The sequence below is a fragment of the Thamnophis sirtalis genome, unplaced genomic scaffold (assembly GCF_051295495.1).
Source record: "Thamnophis sirtalis isolate CommonGarterSnake01/CBP01778 unplaced genomic scaffold, rThaSir2_p1.2 scaffold_2, whole genome shotgun sequence".
NCBI classification, from domain to species: Eukaryota; Metazoa; Chordata; class Lepidosauria; order Squamata; family Natricidae; genus Thamnophis; species Thamnophis sirtalis.
The window spans coordinates 153,838,665-153,861,117 of NW_028261382.1; the positions used below are offsets into that span (position 1 = coordinate 153,838,665).

General features: G+C 35.8%; 1 protein-coding gene across 16 annotated transcripts in view; it reads left to right on the plus strand.

The window, feature by feature from the left end:
• PTPRM (protein tyrosine phosphatase receptor type M) overlaps window positions 1-22,453 on the plus strand; it is a 477,367-nt gene that overhangs the window by 202,146 nt on the left and 252,768 nt on the right. For all 16 annotated transcript variants that reach the window (XM_087707256.1, XM_087707257.1, XM_087707258.1 and 13 more), the window contains exon 7: window positions 13,219-13,512. In XM_087707256.1, coding sequence (XP_087563382.1) covers window positions 13,219-13,512 — 294 coding nt within the window. The remainder of the gene's footprint in view (window positions 1-13,218; window positions 13,513-22,453) is intronic.

The following is a 22,453-nucleotide window of genomic DNA, read 5'->3' on the forward strand; positions in this document are numbered from 1 at the left end:
CTGCGGTCATCCCTGGTGCTTGTGCACCTTTTTCTTCCACACTTTTCCCTTCCACATAACTTTCTATTAATGTGCTTTGATTCAGCACTTTGGGAATATCCAACTTCTTTTGCAATTACCTTTTGAGGCTTTCCGTCCTTATGGAGGGTGTCAATGATGGTTTTCTGCACAACTGTCAGGTCAGCAGTCTTTTCCATGATTGTGATTCCCACTGAACCAGACTGAGACACCATGTAAAGGCTCAGGAACCCTTTGCAGGTGTTATGGCTTAATTAGCTGCTTAGAGTGGGACACTTTGAGCCTAGAATATTGCACCTTTTCACAATATTCTAATTTTCTGAGATTGTGGATTTGGGGTTTTCATGAGCTGTAAGCCATAATCATTACAATTATGACAAATCACGGCTTGAAGCATCTTGCTTTGCATGTAATGAGTCTATCGTATATATATTAGTTTCACCTTTTAAGTTGCATTACTGAAATAAATGAACTTTTGCACGATATTCTAATTTTTCGAGTTTCACCTGTATATATGTGTGTGGTGTATGTGTATTATATGTGTGTGCATGCATGTATGTAAGAGGAAAAGGAAGTGAGTGATCAACCAAAATTATAGCCAAAGAAAGAGGAAAATGAGGCAAAGAACTCAGATTCTTTGAAGTTATAGCAATTTACTTCCATTGGTCTTCACTCTGCGATGTTGTACCTATTTATCCTATTGCTATAATATTTGCTCTTTTCCACCTCTCTCAGCACATTTATTCTGTATGCAGGGAATAATTGCTTACCCTTAGGGTATAATCCCATTAGCTACTTGTAGTTTGATGAAGTAATTATGGTAATCCCTGTTGCTTGTGCTTTAGCTTTTATGAGACCACATGCAGATCATTCCGTGTGACCTAAAAAGCCTATTTAAACAGTGTACTAACCTTGGAACAGATTACATTTAACTAACATCATTATGAAGTCTTTAAGCTCATTTACCTGGTTACTGATAAACAATTATACAGTATTTACATTTCTATAATTACTTTTCACCAAAAATTGCTTATTTCAATGAAGCATGTGGTTTTAATTTATTATTATCATCAGTAAAGCAAAACTCAGCACACTTTTCTGAGTTCCCCTTCAGGCTTTTTGGTTAGTATTGAATGGTTAAGCCACAGAAATAAGAATAATGTTAGTATTTTTGCTTCATTTTGGGATTTACCATGCATAAATATTTTCATTTTTGTAGGCATTTATATAAAAGAATGATGGCATATGTGGGTCTTTTCAAAAATAATTCCAGACCTTAATTTAGCATTACGTATGATATATTTTTTTTTAAAAAAACCTGTGATTTCTTTTCTGACTGCATGCCGTCAAGAAGATTAGGGCTTTCATTTTTAAACCAGCCAGAATTTTTTATTAAGTCCAAATGCAGAATGAAGTCTGATTAGGTCAAACAGAACTGGTCAACAAACTAGATATAAATGCCTTATGAGACTGTCTAATTTCATAATCAGAAATTAAGATGTCAGCCTCAATTTTGATTTAATATTAATTAAAAATGAAAGCCGGGGGGGTGGTGCCTCCTGCCCAACAAAGGAAAAAGGAAGACAAGATATAAGTTTGACTTTCCTGTATGGCTTTTGCTGCTGGCAGAAGCATTGTTTACCATAATCGTTGATTCTGACTTGTCAGCCAGAATCAGAAATTATAATGTTAGGTTACTATGCTAAGACAAGTCATGAATTTCAGTTTCTTTATCATAGAAAGCAAATCCCAGGAAAAACAATCTGTAGTTTATTTCTATTAGTCTAGTCTAGTCCTACTCCTCTTCCTAGTCCCAGTCCAGTTCTGTCCAGTCCATTTAACTGCATATACTAAAAGCAGTAGTTCCTAGAGTGTCACGGAACAAAACTGATTCACCTAGGAGCTGAAAAATAAAGCGTGCTATAATCCATATGTAATGATTATATATGAAAATTTGTATTTTTATATTTTTCTACAATGAATAATTGATGTAAGGTATATAAGGTGAATTAATCCTAAAATTAATATAAGGTAAATTAATTCTAAAAAATATGTAAGTTAAATTATATAAAATAATCCTAAAATGCTTTCAATTTTATATTAATATTGATTCTGATAGGAGACAGTGAAGAGAATTTATTCTTTAACAAGCTGATCATTTTAGTTACATAATGTTGCTAACTATAATTGTTGTACAGTTTTCAAAAATTCAAAACATGCAATCCATTTATTGTAAAGCACACAACTATCAAAAAATGAGCATATAGCTTAGTGTCTATGTTTCTACAGGTTAACATAAAAGAAATCAAACGTAGCAAAAATGGAAAACAGTAGATTAAATGTGGACCAAATTAGCATTTTATCTGTACACTATGTAAATTGTTTTATAATATTGGTCAGCTGCAACAGAGATTAGTTTGGAAATAGAATAAAGCTGCCCAAGGAAATTCCAGATTATAAGAGTTTGAATTATTTTTGAGGTCATATATAGTAAATCTAGTGGTATCAGAAATACAAAGCATTTTGTCAGATGCTTAAAAAACTATAGTATTCGTGGTTTTGATTTCTTAATGTTAAAAGGAAAGATATCACACACTGAATAACATGGAATACACCTGTAGAACAGATAGTGGAATGTAAAAGTGAGGAAAACACCATTTCGAAAACTGTGGTAAGCTTAAAGATAATGTTTCACAAAATTAGAGGTGTAAAATAGATGACAATACTAGAATTCCACCTGTCTTGGTCTTTAAATTTTTGTTCCTGGATACAAACATGTATGTATCAACATACACTCTCTGTTCCTATTCTTCTAAGTTATCTTGTTGTTTACCATTTAGTTATTAATAACATAGGAACAAATGATTTATTCTGAGTGAAAGACAACACAGTATTTTCCTGAAAAATATTGGCATCTATAATGTGATTGGGCATAGTTCTGTTGCTATAAAATTTAAATTGAAAATACTGCTTTGATTAATTTTGGCATATTCATGTAATGGAATGTGAGAATGGTTTTGGAATAGGATGAATGGAGATACATGCTGACTAGGGAAGATTCAGATAAAAGGAGGATCAGCCTGCAACTGGCTGAGAAAGAAACCACCCTAACTAATCAGGCAATTTAAAAAGGTAGCATACTTTCATACTTTCAGACTTACAAGTGATTGATGTCAGGCTCCCAAGTAGACCAGACAGGAACACAATAAGATGAACTAATTCTATTTTATTATAAGGCAACATTGACAGAATCTGGCTAGTACAAATCTCCTGACGCCTCTTTTATAATTCCTTCTAAGTTTCTTTCTCTGTTTCTGTTTGTTCTGTACTCAGCATTTCTTCCACTCTACTTCAACCCACCACTCCTCCATCTTCCAAGATCATTGTCAGATTCCGGTAACAATTCAGTTCAGGATTCAGACTAAGTTACAGTGCAAAAAGTTTAGTCATGTGAATTTAAATCTGACTAATTTTGGTAGGAATCCTAAGTAATATTAATTGTGCTGGAAAAGCTTTCTCATGTATTTTCAGTATTTTTGCTGAAAGGATGTTGTTTGAACATTTGACTTCTGGATACTATATTTAATGTTTTCTAGTATTAATTTGAAAATAGAGTGTTTTGAGAACACTTTTTTCGCATTTTGTAAGACAACAACCCAAAGAATACTTTTGACAAAGTACGTTGTTGGATCCAATGTTGGATTTTCCCCCTTACCAGAGGGAGGCCCCTTGAGGATTACTGTGAAGCCGTTACCGTGGCAACTCCACAACGCTGTATGGTAAAAGCCATTTTAAGGCACAACAGGCTGTATCTTAACAGAACACACACCCTGAACAGTGTTAGGGGTATCTTACCCTCACATTATTTGTTTCCAGAGAGTAAGTAATCTGTGTACCAAGTTTGGTTTAAATTGCCCAAGGCGTTCTAGAGTTATGCTGGAACATACACAAACACACACGCTGGTCTTGTTGTATTTGGGTATTACCCCAGGTAAGATTGATATTGTCTTGGCAACGTTTCAGCGAGGTCCCACTCGCCATCTTCAGGCTGGTGTTTTGGGCTTGGTGCTTGTGCGAGTAAGGCGTGGTAGGAGCTGTCGTCTTTCTATAAATCTTGCTGGGGGTGTATGGAGTGCTGGCTTTGTTGCTCTAAGTGGGTTGATTGGCTGCGTGGTTGCATCCTGATTGGTAGATGGAGTTGATGTTTGTAGATTGGTGGACTGTTTCGTATCATCCTGTATGGCTGAGGTGCTGACTGTGTGTCCGTTGTTCTTTTATGTTGTAACAACCTGGGTGGTGGGTGGGGTTCGTTTGTTGACTAGAGCTGCTTTCCAGATGTCTGGTAGGCAGGAGGTATCGTCACATTTATTCATGTTGTGGGGGTGTTTCTCTATTTCGATGGCTTCCATAATTATTCTCTTGTTGAAGTGTTCTGTTTTGGAGATTAATTTGGTTCCTTCAAAATCAATTTCATGTCCTGTTGCTTTAAGATGCTGGAAAAGGGAGGAAGGTTCTCTCCTCAGAGAAAAATCATCCAGATGCCTCAAGCTCTATGGCCAGATGCCCCAAGCTCTATGGCCTCCCCAAGATACACAAAGAAGGAACACCACTCAGACCCATAGTCAGCTCCATAGGCTCACCTCTACAGAATCTTGCCAAATTCATCGCCAAACAACTTCAACCCTACACAGAATCCATCACCTCACACGTACAAAATTCGCTCCACTTCGTAGAAACAATAAAGAAACAAAACCTACAACCCAGCCACCTACTCGTGAGCTTCAATGTCATATCCTTCTTCAGTAAAGTGCCTATAAAAGAAGCCTTGACAGCTATCCAGAATAAACACAACCCTCCTAAACACATCCTGGACCTGACCAACCACTGCCTAACCAAAACATACTTCATCCATACTGGACAAAGATACAAACAGATAGAAGGAACACCCATGGGATCACCCCTCTCACTCGTCATCACAAACTTATACGTGGAACATTTTGAAATTAATGACTTAGATAAATCTGAACACAAACCCAAACTCTGGCTTAGATATGTAGATGACACTTTTGTGATTTGGCCACATGGGAAAGAAAAACTGGACAACTTCCTCATACATCTCAACAGCCTATACCCCAAAATACAATTCACTATGGAAATGGAAGCAAACAACCAACTTCCCTTTCTGGACATCCTAATCTACAAAAAAACCCAATGGCTCCCTAGGACACACCATCTACTGGAAAAAAAACACACACCAACTGCTACTTAAACGCACAATCCCATCACCACCCTGCACAGATCAACTCTGTAGCCAAGACCTTCATCTCCAGAACCAAACACCTAGCTGAAAAAAACCACCTGAAAAGTGAATTACACAGTCTCACAAGCGTATTAATCTCCAATGGATTCCAAAGAAAAACAATTACCAACCTAATCCAAAGGGAGACACCCCCCAAGAACCGAGACACAGAACAGGACAACGGCATCCCTCCTCCCTTACATCAAAGGCACCACAGATAAAATCAGCAAAATTCTCCACAAACACAATATCAAGGCAGCCTTCAACACTGACCAAAAAATAGCCAACATCTTAAGGAACCCCAAAGACATGATCCAGCTAGAAAACCAAGGAGTATATGAAATACCATGCAAAATCTGCCCTGCCACATACATTGGACAAACTAATAGGAGAATAAATGCACGCATCGCAGAACACAAGAACGCAGTCAGAAAAAAAGAAAAAACTTCCTCCCTTTTCCAGCACCTTAAAGCAACAGGACATGAAATTGATTTTGAAGGAACCAAATTAATTTCCAAAACAGAACACTTCAACAATAGAATAATTATAGAAGTCATCGAAATAGAGAAGCATCCCCACAACATGAATAAACATGATGATACCTCCAGCCTACCAGTCATCTGGAAACCAGCCCTAGTCTACAAACGAACCCCACTCACCACCCAGGTTGTTACAACACAAAAGAACAACGGACACACAGCCAGCAACTCAGCCACACAGGATGATAGACACAGCCCACCAATCTACAAACATCAACTCCATCTACCAATCAGGATGCAACCACACAGCCAATCAACCCACTCACAGCAACAAAGCCAGCACTCCACACACCCCCACCAAGATTTATAGAAAGACAACAGCTCCGACCACGCCTTACTCTCACAAGCACACCAGCCTGAAGATGGCGAGTGGGACCTTGCCGAAACGTTGCCAAGACAATCTCAATCTTACACGGAAAAAGACCCGAATACAACAAGACCAGCAGATAGATGATAGATAGATAGATAGATAGATAGATAGATAGATAGATAGATAGACAGACAGACAGACAGACAGACAGACAGACAGACAGACAGACAGACAGACAGGCGTATGTACGTACGTATGTATTGTGTCATATACTGTATATACAGTATATATATATATATATAGTATACACACACACATATATAATAACCTGTATTAAAATTAGAATTTACTTTTATTTTATTATTTATTTAACTGATATATAGTATCCTGTCAGATAAATTATACTAAATTCCCTCCACTTGGATACCCTCCAAATGTATTGAGTTCAATGGATAGATTGATTGCACGATAAGGTATAGCCTAATGATCTCAGTAAATATCATGAATAAGGTTAGCTGTGTCCAATACATTATTTGTTTACAGCAGTAAAATGTACAATTTTTTTTTTTTGTGATATGATTGCCATGTATAGGATCTTTTAATGGTTTTCTACTTAGTGACTCATTCATGCACACCTGACAAACATTCTTTTTACATCTTAATACTAAAACATAGCAGGGACTGGTTTCTATGACTCTGTGTATGACTCATTATTATTTGAATGATCACCATGTAATTTTCAAGTAGTCCTCACATTGTGGCCATTCAGGAGTAGCTGTCCTTAGTCATCTTCTTGTATACGGTAAGTCTTTTCACTAAAGTATGATCAATGTTTAAACGATAGAACAAAAGGATAATCTCTGATTCACCATCAGAGTTGCAAAAACTTGGAAAACCTCACCTCCTGCCCCCAAGTATAAGAACATAATGCCCAAAACTAATAATTTAGTTCCTGAAGCAGAAATTTCTATTAGAAAATAGCTAATTTACTGCTCCTTTTCTGACATTCCAAAGCAAAATCAAGCATAATGATGACTTTCTCACTCTGCCTAATGGCAGTAGCAGAGGTATCATTGCAGAGATAACGTTTTGATTTTCAATCTATTGCATTTAAATATATTGTGAGTCAGTTCCATATAATTTGAATGAGGTAGTTTCAGCTAAAAATATTGTTGTTCATTGCAGTCAGCCAGGTGTTCTGAATGGATTTGGCCTTCTTGTTCACCTATCAAGCCCTTCCCAAGAACCTGGGATAGGCAGATGTATTACTTTACATATTATAGTAGTTATAGTGGTGGGTTTTGGTGTTCTGAGCACATGTACTCATGTAAAGTAACCTCAGGGATACAATATCTTTAAAAAACAAAGTCTGTTAAAATACTTGTATAGCCTAAAATAAATTGGTTTAAGTACTAACCTCTGTAGCCTCAATCCTGAATATGAATTTTGAATGGCAGTTCAACAGTCCTTACCAGCACTTGAAATCAGAACATAATTAACTGTTGTTTCAGCATGACTACATAAATGCCTTAGGATGCTCTATTTTGTGTTTTGGTTGAAGAAACACACTAATGATTTTAAATGAACCAAAATCATTTCGAGTTAAGCCTTAGCTATTTAAATTGCACAGATTCTGCACAAAGCTCTGGATTATGAACAATGGAGCAACTGTCTTTGAAATGACAGTGAATTAATAAATATTAAAATGTTTAAGCTAGTTTAGAATCACATACTAATAATGAGTGTCTGTTGATTGAATAAAATAATTAAGAAAAATTATGTAGGCATTTTAAAGAGTTGAGAGATTTGTCATTTTTATCCTGTAAGTAGAAGTAACTGAAGTATGAAATATATCTGTATCTGTATTTTTTTTTCTATGACATTTATCACCTTTGTGCTATTATTTAATAATTATAGGCTTATTCAGTTGTGGGATATATCATACACAGCTATACTAGATACATTAACTGTTTTTAGTAGGAAAGCGGAAGAGCAATAGTCAGACTATTCGAATGATCATTAGGAAGTCATTAGGATCATAAGGTTGAAAGGCACTTTGGTGGTCCTTTAATTCAACTCCCTATCTAGTTTAGGCCATCCAAATAGATAGCCAATGATGGAGCACTTCAACTCCAGGAAGTAGTGGCTCTCTTGGTCCCCTCTTATTTGGGGTTTGGATCTTACTCTGTAAAATTTTATAAAGTTTCCACCCAATGGATTATGTCCTACCTTCACGTACTATGGATTATATGATAGTGCTAGCAATAATATGAATAGTTTTTAACAAGTGCATGGTAGCTTCTAGTAATCACCTTGTTCTTTCTGTGTGCTTGAAAACCCATTGTTTGATTATCTTTTCTAATTTTACCAAGTATTAATGTAAGTTGATTGTTCTGTAGTTTCCTAGATCTAATTTCCTCCCCTTTTAAGGATTGTAACAATGTTTGTCTCCAACCTTCGCCATGCTGTCCTATCAACATCCTTTCAACTTTTCTAACCAGTGGACCAAACATTTCCTCAACTCTTCCCCTCTTGTGCAGTATATACCAGAAGATCCTACTTAGGAGTTATTTTTGCTATTCATTGCAAGCTTTAGCTCATTCTAAGCCAGAGTTCTCCAATGTTTCCGGCTTTGCAGATTGGTGGGGGAGAGGAGAAGAATGGTTTTGCTTGAGCGGTCAGCAAGTATGCTTGCACACGCAGCTCCATTTGTGCTAGCAGTGTGCACTTGTATCTGCTGGTCATGCAAATGGAGGGTGTGTATACTTGTCCACTGCTTGCACAAGTGAGGTTGCATGTGTTTGTGCATGTGCACTCACTGGCTGTTTCCACTGCCCGGTTGTAATCCCCTCACAGCCCACTAGTGGGCCACGGCCCATAGGTTGGGCAAGCATGCAATAGCCTAAGCCCATTCTTACAGATTTGGAATATTTCCTAATGAATGGTTTTTGATATACAGGTATTTCTTGATTTATAACCACAACTGAGCCCCAAATTTCCATTGTTAAGTGGGTTTTTCCCATTTTACAACCATTTCTTTCTACAGTTGTTAAGTGTATCACTGCAGTTGTTAGGTGAATCATGCAGTTATTAAGTGAATCTAATTTCTCCCATTGACTTTGCTTGTCAGAAGCTGGCTGGGAAGGTTACAAATGGTGATCACATGACCGTGGGTCAGTGCAGCTGTTATAAATACATGCCAGATGCCAAGCATCTGAATTTTGATCACATGACCATTGGGATACTACAATAGTCATAAGTGTGAAAACCAGACTTATAAGTACTTTTTTCATTGCTGTTGTTACTGCAATTGATGAATAGTTTTTAATAGGGGACTAGAATCTGAATAGGGGACTAGCATCTGAATATTGATCACATGACCATTGGGATACTACAATAGTCATTAGTGTGAAAACCAGACTTATAAGTACTTTTTTCATTGCTGTTGTTACTGCAATTGATGAATAGTTTTTAATAGGGGACTACCTATGCTACCTAGGCTACTCTTTTCATTTTAAGATCTGTTTCTTATCTGCTGTCAATTTACCAGGATTTTTTTTTATGCAACCACACTAGTCTCATTAGCTTTGTCTCATTTTTCTTTTCTGTTTGATATTGTGTGTGTTTGGGCTTTAATTATCTGAGTTTTTTGTTTGCTTTTTTGCAAAATTATCCCAACTCTCCTGAATTATTTTTTCCTTCAGGATTTCCATCATGGAATTATTTCTGCTTTTTCGCCATGTTTATTGAAGTCAGTTGTCTGAAAATCTAGAACCATAATGAAGCTAACTTGTCTCTGTCTTGGTGAATTATGCTGAGTTCTAAATTCATGGGGTTACTCTTTCTAAGGTTCCTACAGTTTCTTCAATAATTTATCTCCTGCTAGTAGATATTAGCTGATCGTCTAGTTCTTTCCTGTACCTTTTAGGTGTTAACGTTGTCTACAAAGCACATCAAGAATCTGCTAGATCTCCCACTTGCCAGAATTTGATTTCCAGCACATGTTGAGATAGTTGAAATACCTCATTAGAGTAATGTGTGCTTTCTGCACATACATCTGATATGTGAAAATTTCACCTATTTGATTGAATGGTCTGCATACACATCTGCAGCAGAATAATAATTATTTATTTTTCCCTCAATATTCAGCCAGATGCTTGGGTATAGTTTTATAGTATCATCGTTTATATACTGTATAATACGACAACCCCCCCCCCTTTCGTTGGCTCTGTTTCTTTTAAACAAATTATATACTTGTGGTATTATATTATAATACATTCGATTCTACCAGGCTTCAGTAATACTAACAAAGTCATATTTGCCATCCACATACTGGGACTTCAAGTTTTCCCCACTTTTTTCTGAGCACTGATCATTCTCAGCATTCTGAGCATACTTTGAGGATTGAAAAGTAGTACTAAATAAGTCAGGTAACTGACTTTTCTTACGTTTCCTTGCAAGTTCTCCTAATATATTCCTGGATATGCCTTATTGCCACTTCTTTTTCTTCTTGTATGGTTTACAGGCTTCAAACGTATGCTTGGAGTATGGTTATGGTATTAATATCTTCTCCTGCCTGATGTAGTTTAAAACTCTTGTAGACAAATGCATCAAGATGTTTTCCAGCAGTATTAATGTCAGTCTTTATGAGCTGCAGCCACTCTCTTACCAGAGGCCTTTTCTCTCAATAGGAATCAGACCAGGGAATCCAAAGTTTTCTCAGCGACACCATTCCTTCAACCAGCCATTTACCTCCACAATCTTCCATTCCTTCCTTGGGCAATGAAATTCAGTCAGAAATATGGATAGAAATACCACCTGTATCTAAATACTTTTCTTCCCAGCTCCTCATAGTCTCTCAATATTCTTTTCAGGACCATTTTGACTTGTGTAATTTGTTCAAAAATGAATCAAGAAAGGGATAATGATCAGTAGATTTGATTAGTTGGATCAACTTCACTCCTCATGTTTACTCATGTTCTTCACACTTAGGAATCAATAGATCTTCCCTGATAACTTATCTGGTTTGCTGATTGCAGACTTCCGTTCTTTTCAGCAGTGAGCTGCTTATCACCAATTTTCCTCTAGGGACAACCATTGGATTGTTCACTCCATGAAAGACTGAATTTCTCTCCTTCCCATCTCTGGAAAACTGGGTGCAAACCCATCTTTGTTTATGAGTTACCCTCAAGGTTGAAGAGTCTGAGGTTGAAATAAAGTGGGGTGGGAGATAAAGGAAAAGACAATTTGGTTATAGAAATATAGGAGACAAAAACAACAAAAAATAGATTTGTAACACTTTGCAATTGTTAGTTGATACCCTCCATAACCGTCTTGTCTTATCTTTCTTCCTACCCTGACTCATTTGAGTTTAAACCCTGTATCAGTCAAGCCACTTTTGGCATCTGATGAACTGAGCTGCAGTTCATGAACGCTTATACATATAAAATTTGTTTATTAGAAAAGGCGCTACCACATTCGTCTTCATTTTCAGTAAAATTACAAGCTTCAAGTTGAGGGACAAGGGCTTAGCAATGCTAGCTTCAAAAAATGGATAAGGATTTTAAGATTTTTAATTCTTCCTTAATATGGATTAAAATCCAACCTAGAGAAAAGTTTAATTAAAGTATTGCTTTCACAGGCTTTTCTAGTTCATGTGCAAAATAACAGAAATATCTTAAATCTGCTTAACAGGAATATTCCTCAGAGCCAAAGCAGAGATGCAGTTCTCTGAGTTGTATAATTAGCGTAGGTCATGTTTTTGTCAGGAAAGGAAGAAGAACATTTGAAAAATGTTATGAGTTCTGGCTTTGGTGGAAAAAAAGTATAGATCATTTCTAAATTAATTGGAGATGAGTGATAAAGAGCTCATCTATCTCCATTAGGAAGTGTTAATCACAAAATGAATAGAATTATTAGATGTCATTTTAGAAGAACAGATTTCATATTTGTTATTTTGTAAAATGTCATTGGTTGATTATGGAATGGAGTAATTGGTTTTTAGTTACTTTGAATTTAATTAAGACAAAATAGTCTTTTTAACACAGTATCAAGCAATATACTAGAGTATCAGTAATATAAAGACAAGCTGGAGAATTAAAAACTGAGAACTAAATAAATATTCTTGAACCAAGATGTTGGATGATATAATAAAATAAACTCAATAATGGTGCACCTGAGATATCATAGGCCTGTTATGAGGCTAAAGGAAAAAGCACAATGGAGAAATGTAAGCATGGAAACTAACAGGATATGAAAACAAGGGTTTTTCGCAGTTCTCTATGATGAAAGTTAAAATGAAGGAGGAAGAGTGAAAAGGAAAGGTAGCACTCACATTCTAAGAAATTCACCTTCCGCCTAGTAAGGCTGATTTTTTGAAAACCAATTAAAATATTGGTTTAATGGCTATAAAGAACTAGAAACTTCACTTTTAAAATATCTGAATGTTAGCAGATAGCCCAAAGCAATGTGGTAGAGTAGTGAAGACACTTGCCTCCCACTTGGAAAGTTGAGAGTTCGATCCTAGGCAGCATAAGTTTCTCTCCCAGGGCACAAAGAAAAAAATATCTGCTGCAAACTCTTCATAAGCGTCAGGAAGAATATCCAGCCAGTTAACAGGCAAATCCATCTATCACCCTGACTCTATCCCAGATAAGGACTTCAGGGTCATAAAAAAGAAAAGTGTTAGTAGATAGTCCTTGTATATTATGTACTATAATTAAAAAGTGATATGAAATTAAAATTGTGTCCACCAAGGAAAGTACATTATGCCAAAGCAAAAGCTTTATCAAGCATAGTATATTTGAAAAGTAAAATGAACTTACCTATATTTTAAGTGGGGAATTAGCTTTGGTCTTCTGCCTTGTATCCCCAAAAAAGAGAGAGGGAGAGAGGGATGGGGGGGGAGTCCCTTCTTTTGCATAGTGAATAGAACAAATAAATAGTAATAATAGTTTTTGCAGAAAAGTCAGAACTATAGAAAAAAATTGGGCTAGATGCAGTTTTTTACGTATACTGTACAAATACATATGTACTCATTATTTATGTTTCAGAGCCTCCGGTTCCTATTGCACCTCCTCAACTGTCATCTGTTGGTGCAACCTATTTATGGATACAGTTGAATGCCAATTCTATTAATGGAGATGGACCCATCACTGTGAGACAAATAGAATATCGCACCTCAAGTGGAAGCTGGTATGATATACAACCAGTGGATTCAACAAAGTATAAAATTGGACACCTGGATCCTGACACAGAATATGAAATTAGTGTATTGCTCACTAGACCAGGTGAAGGGGGTACTGGATCTCCTGGACCAGCACTTAAAACAAGGACAAAATGTGCCGGTAAGTAAAGAAGTAATTCACAAACTCATCATGTTACTTGAAATAACTGAATCTTAAAATTCCAGCATATACAATATTTAATACTATAGTGTATTATTTTCTATCTTCTTGCAAGTTTGAATCTAAATATAGTGCTGTCTCAATCCAGGTAGGGAACAAATACATTTATACTGTATACTGTATATGTTCTGTTACTTCATAAAGTTACTCCTAGAGAAAATTATTGCTGGCTCATCAATAGGAAACTTTCTGAGAGAAAAACATTCTATTTAGAGATTCAAAATGCTAGACACCTTTGTTAGCAGTTTTTCAAGATAAAGAAGGTGATAGTCTCCATTAATAAGATTCTTCATAATGATCACTAATTGATTTCTAATTCTAAAACCATTCTGATTTTACCCTGAACTGAACAAATGGGAAAAGAATAATCAAATCTGATTTCTATGCCACTAAAAAAAGGATGCTATACCAAAACATCTCACCTATAAATATGAGAATAATAAAGAAATAATAAATTTATTTTTTGTTTTATTCTCTACCATTGATTTAACTTATTGAAGTCTTTTAGGATAGCCATTATTATAATTTTTAGAAGCCACCTTTTGGCCTATAAAAATATAAACAACAAATTAAAACATTATTAAATATATATTGTATAATTTTATGAATATAATAGCATCATTAATATTGGGAGAAAGCAGTCATTAAATATTTCCCCAAAACATATTTTGCACCTTCCTAAAACCAAATAGTAAAAGATTTTGTAAAATGTGTCTTGTGTAGTTCTTGTAAAAGTATACATCCTAATAACCCTTTACTGCAGGCGATAACAGCTTAAAAATCAATTTTATTCTTTAGGTGGGTTAAAAAGTTATTGCCGTTTAAAAAAAAGAGCCTCTCAAGAAAAAAAATATGACATTCATAAACAAGGCAGTTGACCTTTTTTAGTCAAACATCTTCCATTATACCTCTAATGGTGAGAGTGAAATTTTATTATCAGTAGAATAGAATAGAATAGAATAGAATAGAATACTTTATTGGCCAAGTGTGGTTGGACACACAAGGAATTTGTGTCCATTGCATAAGATCTCAGTGTACATACAAGCAACAAGTGATAAATCAGTAATGGAAGTATATAGGATTGTAGTCATTAAGAAAGGAAGCCAGTGGCACTTTCCGTTTATTCACAGTGTGAGGCACAAATTGTTACAGTGGTAGGTTTGGAAATACATTAGTACCGGGTAGATATGAAAGCAAAAGCAAAAGGTTAAATTAGCATCCACAGCTGCCAGAAACGGTAAGTCCATTAACATTTATCTACTAGCAAAACATTGTTTCCCTGACACCTTATTACTATTTTTTAAGCCAATTTGAAAAATATCCCGCAATGTTGAAATTTAATGGTGACATATAGCCTGTCACCATGGCAACTAATTTAATGATTTATACATGTGATGCCAATATAAATATGTATTTAAATGTTTAAAGTGTGCGCATATTCCTGCGTGTGTTGTTTTTTAATGTTAAAGAGTCCCCAGAGTATTTCAGAGTTTGCAAAACCAAAGAAGTAAAAAAAAAATTGTTTAAATGGCAACATGATAACCAACACCTCAAAAAATCAGAGATAGCAAATTAAGATTACAGGTGATCCTCAGGATTTACAGCAGGATTTATAAAGTTTGAATGAAATAATTCTGCAGTCAAAATAAACTTTCTGTTCATTTGGAGCAAAGGTTTCAGATGGCCCAGCTCAACAGTGTATTTTTACAGTAGGTTACATTCTACTCAGTTTACCTCTTATAGATTTAATTTGCGATCTATACACTCTGTATACTTGAGTGAATAAATACGAGATACCAGTCATGTTGGTCCATGCAAAATCTTTTGCTGTAATGAGCACTGCTAGTTTTTCTTCTTGTAAATACAGTATTTATGGACTTCCAAATAATGCTGAACTACAATTCTCACTTCCTGTAACCAGCTTCCCAGCATCAAGGAAAGGCCATCCCTTATATAACTTTAGTTTAAACAAATAAGCCAAACAAATCCATGTACAAATCCATAAACATGACATTTCATTGTATAAATAAGAATGTAAGAAACCCAGAAAAGGATGAATGTATGAGCTGAATACATGGACATAATGGAAATTGTGGCAATTTATGATAGAAATATACAGAGACGGTGAAAGGTATAAATAAATGAATGAATAATTTCTCGTTTTCACATGATTTTAATTACTTTGGCATTTTACTCCTTACTCTTTTTCTATACTTTACATATTTTTCTTTTGATTGGATGTCTACTTTAGTGACTACATAGGCAGATGATGCTGTTCAGTCCAAAGGAAATAGTATGTTGAGTGTCTATTTAAATATATTAAGAACTTTGGACTACTCTGAAGAGTGCTATGGAAACACATTTTTTAATATATATATTTTAAAAAAAACCTCTGAGAATTATAACCTATTTTTAAACATCTCTCCCAATTAAATGAATCTTTTTTGAAAAATACAAGGAAAAGCATGACTATATAAACATATTTAAATAATTTAGCTGAAATGTTTCAGTATAGAAAGTTGGTTACAAAAAGTAATTGTGATGTATTGTTACAGGTATTTTGCCATTCTGGGAACAAAACAAGAGAACAGCAAAGTAGTGGTTAGGAGATGCATACTAATTTTCCTTCTTTTGCTAAGTTTAGCTCTTTTGTCGTTGTTCAGTCATGTCTGATTCTCAGACTGCATGAATAAGATACCTACATTTTTTTGACAAGGTTTTTCAGAAGTGGCTTACCATTGTCTCCTTCCTAGGGCTGAGAAAAATGATTGGTTCAAGGTTACCCAGCAGGCTTTATGCATAAGGCAAGATTAAAACAAATGGTGTCTTGGTTTCTAGCTTGATGCCTTAACAACTGAACCAAACTGGCTCTCTCTATATATCATTACAAGACTTTAAATGGTTTAAAACTTACATTTATAATAAATCGGCAGATGCAGTGAACTATTCTTAAAATGTGCACTATCAGATTAAAAGAATAGAGATTCCTTTAAGAAAAGAATCACAATACCTTTCAATTGTAGTGATAATTGTATGCTACAAGCTTGTTCCCTTAGGGAGGAACAGACCACTTTGCAATTCAAAGCATTGTACCAGGATTTTTTTAAAAAGAAATCTTAATAGTTTCCCAAAATGCTTGAAATATACTTTTGCGTAACACAATGAGATGCCATTCAGTTAGAACAGCCTTTCATTGGTAAATAAAGCTGCATCTATAATTAGAAAATAAGACTTGCCAAAGGCAGCTATAGAATTTGTAGAAAAGCTGTTTTCACATACTTTATGAAAATCTTTTGCATACTTCAGAATTCAAATGTATAAATGAAGTACAAGAGGTTAAGATCTTAGGTTAAATTAATTTCAATTCCAAATTGTGCAAAATATCTATAGCTTTTGCCTAAATTGTGATAGAAGCTGTGGAGGTCACACAAGAATAACATGTGCTTTTCAGCTTCTGGGCATAAGTTGTAAGATAAATTGTCTTCATTTTCACTATCATATTTGATATGCAATAAACTGCATTCACACATGCATTTTGTCACTAAAGGTATAACTAGTAGTCGTAATTAAGACTGCTAGTTATCCCAATACTAAAGCACTGTAAAGCACCATATCTAACGCTGTCTAGCTAGAAAACTACAAGTTTAAATTATAATTAGTACATGAACTTAATACCTTTTCTATCCCAATTACAAAAGATCAGATTTCAAGACAAACATTGAGTTTGTTTTAGTTAGGATTTTTTTATTTAATTTCAGTGCCACCCAGCTTCAACTGATTTTTGTGGCTCAATCTAGAAAGCAGTCTACACTACACAATAATACATGTATAAACATATCCAACAAAGTGGATTCTATTTACCCTATCACAAAGTCAAACAGTCAAATCTTTAGCGCATTCTGGAAAGCTATGAGGGTGGAAGCCATCTGGATCTCTGGGGAAACCTTAGTCCAGAGGGTTGTATTATTACAGGGAAAGTGTGTTTCTTGGGTCCTAAAAGATGACATTGTTTAATCAAGAGCACTGATGGCAAACATTTTGACTTAACATGTCAAAAATTCAGAAAACATCTAACTTGACTCTGCTAGTGTGTCACCTCCCCGCACCAAATAAAAGACAAACAACTTTCTATCTTCTGTCTACCCACACAGACACACTCCCAATCTTGGCCATCCTGAACAAAATAACTGTAGTGCCACTATCGCCACTAAAAAATGCCACCTATTTTCCAAGGAGCCCAAACTTTGTGGAATGACAATTACCTCTGTGGATCAGGGACTTCTCCAGGCAATCGCCAGGACTCAACTTGACATGAAAACACCAACCCTAATCCCTCCTCTAAAGTAGAAAGGATATTTATTATAATATTATGTACAAATGTTTGAGACCATTTAGCATGTATTCCTGTAACCTGTTATTCTCATAAGTAACTTGTATATGTCTAGTACAGTAATCAGAGAATTATATAATTAGGTTCAGATAATATGTCTTAGTGAAATTATTTTGGAACAATTACTCTTGTGACAAATAGTGGGCTATAACACGAGGAATGGAGAATACAGTGACAGCCAACCTGATACCTTCAGTTATGATATTTCTGTTTACCTTTTTCACTATTAAACAGTTGCAAAGCAAGATTTTGGACTACAACACATGACCATTAGTGATGTTATCAGGGGGAAATGAAAAGCATCAGGTTATCTATCCATGAAAAAAATGCCAGTAAAAACAAAACCTATTGTTGTAAACTAATATTTATATGAAGTAGATTTTTAAGGAAAATAGTAATATACATTGTGTTTTTCTTCTTCTTCTTCTTCTTCTTCTTCTTCTTCTTCTTCTTCTTATTATTATTATTATTATTATTATTGTACAATTGTATCACAGCGGCCAGTTGTTTCGCTGGATTTGGCATTGGTTACTAGTCGGGCCCCACCCAGGGGCCTAGGACGTCGTAACGTATTTTCGTAATATGCGTGCAGATCCAAGCAGTGCGGCTTTTTGCATTTGACTGATGGTGATTTTGTCAATTTTTAACTGTTTTAAATGTAATTCCAGTGCTTTTGGAATAGCACCCAGTGTGCCAATTACCACTGGAATTACCACTGCTGGTTTGTGCCATAGTCGTTGAATTTCGATTTTTAAGTCCTGGTATCTTGCGATTTTTTCATGTTCCTTCTCGGCGACCCTGCTATCACCTGGTATTGCGATGTCTATGATTGTGACCTTATTTTTCTCAACCAGTGTGATGTCTGGTGTATTATGCGGCAGTATTTTGTCGGTTTGTATGCGGAAATCCCACAAGATCTTGACCATCTGATTTTCGGTGACTTTTTCAGGCTGATGTTCCCACCAGTTTGTTGCTGTTTTAATATTATAATTTTTGCACAAATTCCAGTGGATCATTTGTGCTACTGAATTGTGCCGCAATTTATAATCAGTCTGCGCGATCTTTTTACAGCAGCTGAGTATGTGATCAACAGTTTCATCAGCTTCTTTGCAAAGTCTGCAATTGGCATCATCAGAGGATTTTTCGATTTTGGCCTTAATGGCATTTGTGCGGATAGCTTGTTCTTGCGCAGCCAGGATTAGTGACTCTGTTTCTTTCTTTAATGTACCTGTTTTTAACCATAACCAAGTTTGTTCACTGTCCACTTTATCTTTTATTTTTTCCAAAAATTGACCATGCAGTGCTTTGTTCTGCCAACTCTCCATTCTTGATTTTATCACATCTTTTCTGTATTCTTGTTTTGTCTGTTGGGCCTTCAGTAGATTTTTGTTCTTTACTTCGATTAATAGTTGTTCTTGAGTGTCTTTTAAATAATCAGCCAGTGCATGTTTTTCTTCTTCAACTGTTTGCTTCACTTGTAATAATCCTCTGCCACCTGATTTTCGGGGCAGATATAGTCTATCAGTATCACCACGTGGATGTAAACTGTAGTGCATTGTCATTAGTTTCCTGGTTTTTCGGTCCAAAAGGTCCAAATCAGCTTGTGTCCAGTTAACTATGCCAGCTGTGTATCTTATAACTGGTATTGCCCAGGTATTTATGGCCTTGATTGTATTTCCACCATTCAATTTAGATTTCAAAATTTTCCTAACTCTGTTGGTGTACTCTCGCCTGACAATAGTTTTTACTTCTCCATGCTTGATGTTATCCAACTGCAGAATGCCTAAGTATTTGTAGGCTTCATTTTCTTTGCATTTAATTAGTTGGCCATTGGGCATTTCAATTCCCTCAGATGCAGTGATTTTGCCCCTTTTTATGGATACAGTGGCGCATTTTTCCATGCCAAACTGCATTGAAATATCGGTGCTGAATACTCGGACTGTATTTGTCAATGATTGGATTTCTATTTCTGACTTTCCATAGAGTTTCAAATCATCCATATATAGTAAATGCGAAATTTTTTCAGCTTTTTTGGCTGTTTGGTAGCCTAATTTCATTTTTTTTAAGATTACTGATAGTGGGATCATTGCGATGATGAAGAGAAGAGGTGAAAGTGAATCACCCTGGAAAATTCCTCGCTTGATATTAACCATTCCGTAGCTCTCATTCCCTACTGCCAACTCAGTTCTCCATTGTTTCATTGCCTTTTCAGTAAAGGATGTAATATTTTTGCTAATGCCAGTTGTTTCTAAGCATTTTATGATCCAACTATGTGGCAGTGAGTCAAATGCCTTTTTGTAATCAATCCAGACCATATTCAAGTTCGTTTTTCTGTTCTTACAATTTTCTAATATCATTTTATCAATTAGAAGCTGATCTTTTGTGCCCCTGCTCCTTCTTTTGTTGCCTTTTTGCTCTACTGGCAAGATGTTGTTTGTTTCCAAATAATCCATCATGTTATCTGCAATAATGCCTGTGAGTAATTTGAAGGTTGTTGGTAAGCATGTTATTGGTCTATAGTTTTCAGGTGTTGTTCCTTTAGTTGGATCTTTCTGAATCAAGTATGTTTTTCCAGTTGTCAACCATTCATCAATTTGGCCCTTTTGTAAAATTTCATTCAGTTGCCTGGCCAATATTGCATGTAAACTGGTCAGATATTTGAGCCAGAAACCATGTAATTGGTCCTTTCCAGGTGATGTCCAATTCTTTACCTTTTTAACTCGATTTTTGATCATCTCAGTTGTTATTTCTAATACTTGCATTTGTTTGTTGCCAATGCTTTTCTCAAAGTCATGTATCCACTTTGCTTCCTTGTTGTAGTCCTTTGCATTTTCCCACAATTCTTTCCAGAATTCAACTGTGGCCTGCTTTTCTGGTTTTTCACTTTTGGTGTCACCATTCACATTAAGACTTTGATAAAAACGCCGTTGGTCTGATCGAAATTGCTGATTTTGTTTATATTGGATGATTCGTGCCTCATATCTTTCAATTTTTCTAGCTGTTGCTGTTATCTGCTGTTTTACAATCTCTACAGCTTCATTGATGTTTCTTGTATCCAATCTATATCTTCTGATTAGCCGATCTATGATTTTGTTGTTTTTAAGCCGTTGCTCATGCATGTTCTTTAAGTTACTAGCATCTGCCCTTAATTTTTTGATTTTTTGTTCTAAACGGATTTTCCACTTTGGCTTTGGTGCTTTTTCTGTTGTGTGACTAGGTACTTTAATTTTAATGCCTAGTTCATTAGTGACTATTACAGCTGCGCTGTACATTAACTGGTTTGTTTCCAAGATGGATCCCGGTTCAATTGTTGAAAACACTGCATTAACCATTTTCATGATAGGGGCCAAAATTTTCTTAGGCACAGTTTTTAGTGATGGTAAACGTTGCCTTTCCTCATTAAGCAGAAAATGCTCCATGATCTTATCCTTCAATTCTTTTTGTTTTTGAGTTAGTTCATCAGTTGGTTCAGTGATAACTGGTTCTAGTGGTGGTGATGTTATTTCCTCCCCGAGAGCTTCTTCTGGGAGTTCTACTATAGTGTCTTTAGTTGTGTCTTGAATATCAGTTATTTCCACTTGTGATATTGTTTTTTGGGTTTTGCAATTTGCCTGAATTTCCTCATGTTCAACTTCACTAAACACTTTATTCCGTATAATAAATCGTCTTTGATCTGCTAGTCGTTGTTCACTAACATTTGAATCTGGATATTGTTGTTTCCATAATTCATACATTCGCTTTAAATATCCTCTTTTTTCTGGCTCTGAGTTGTAGTAACAGGCCATTATGGCACGGTTTTCATCTGCACTATATTTTTGTCGTTTTGTTGGCTGGTCCACTTGTAGCCCACTTGTCGACGGATGTCCAGGGACCCCAACATCCGCCGCGGCCCTTGTTAACCCGCGCGACGACCGATGCGGTATGGAATTCTTATTCGTTTTTTTCACCATATTGTATGGGTTGGCAGGGGGTTTTTTACGGGACCAGATGCCAACCTGATCCCAACCTTCCTCCTTTCTCATCCGGGCTTGGGACCGGCAACGGCGGAGTTATTATTATTATTATTATTATTATTATTATTATTATTATTATTATTATTATTACACAATTGTATCACAGCGGCCAGTTGTTTCACCGGATTTGGCATTGGTTACTAGTCGGGCCCCACCCAGGGGCCTAGGACGTCGTAACGTATTTTCGTAATATGCGTGCAGATCCAAGCAGTGCAGCTTTTTGCATTTGACTGATGGTGATTTTGTCAATTTTTAACTGTTTTAAATGTAATTCCAGTGCTTTTGGAATAGCACCCAGTGTGCCAATTACCACTGGAATTACCACTGCTGGTTTGTGCCATAGTCGTTGAATTTCGATTTTTAAGTCCTGGTATCTTGCGATTTTTTCATGTTCCTTCTCGGCGACCCTGCTATCACCTGGTATTGCGATGTCTATGATTGTGACCTTATTTTTCTCAACCAGTGTGATGTCTGGTGT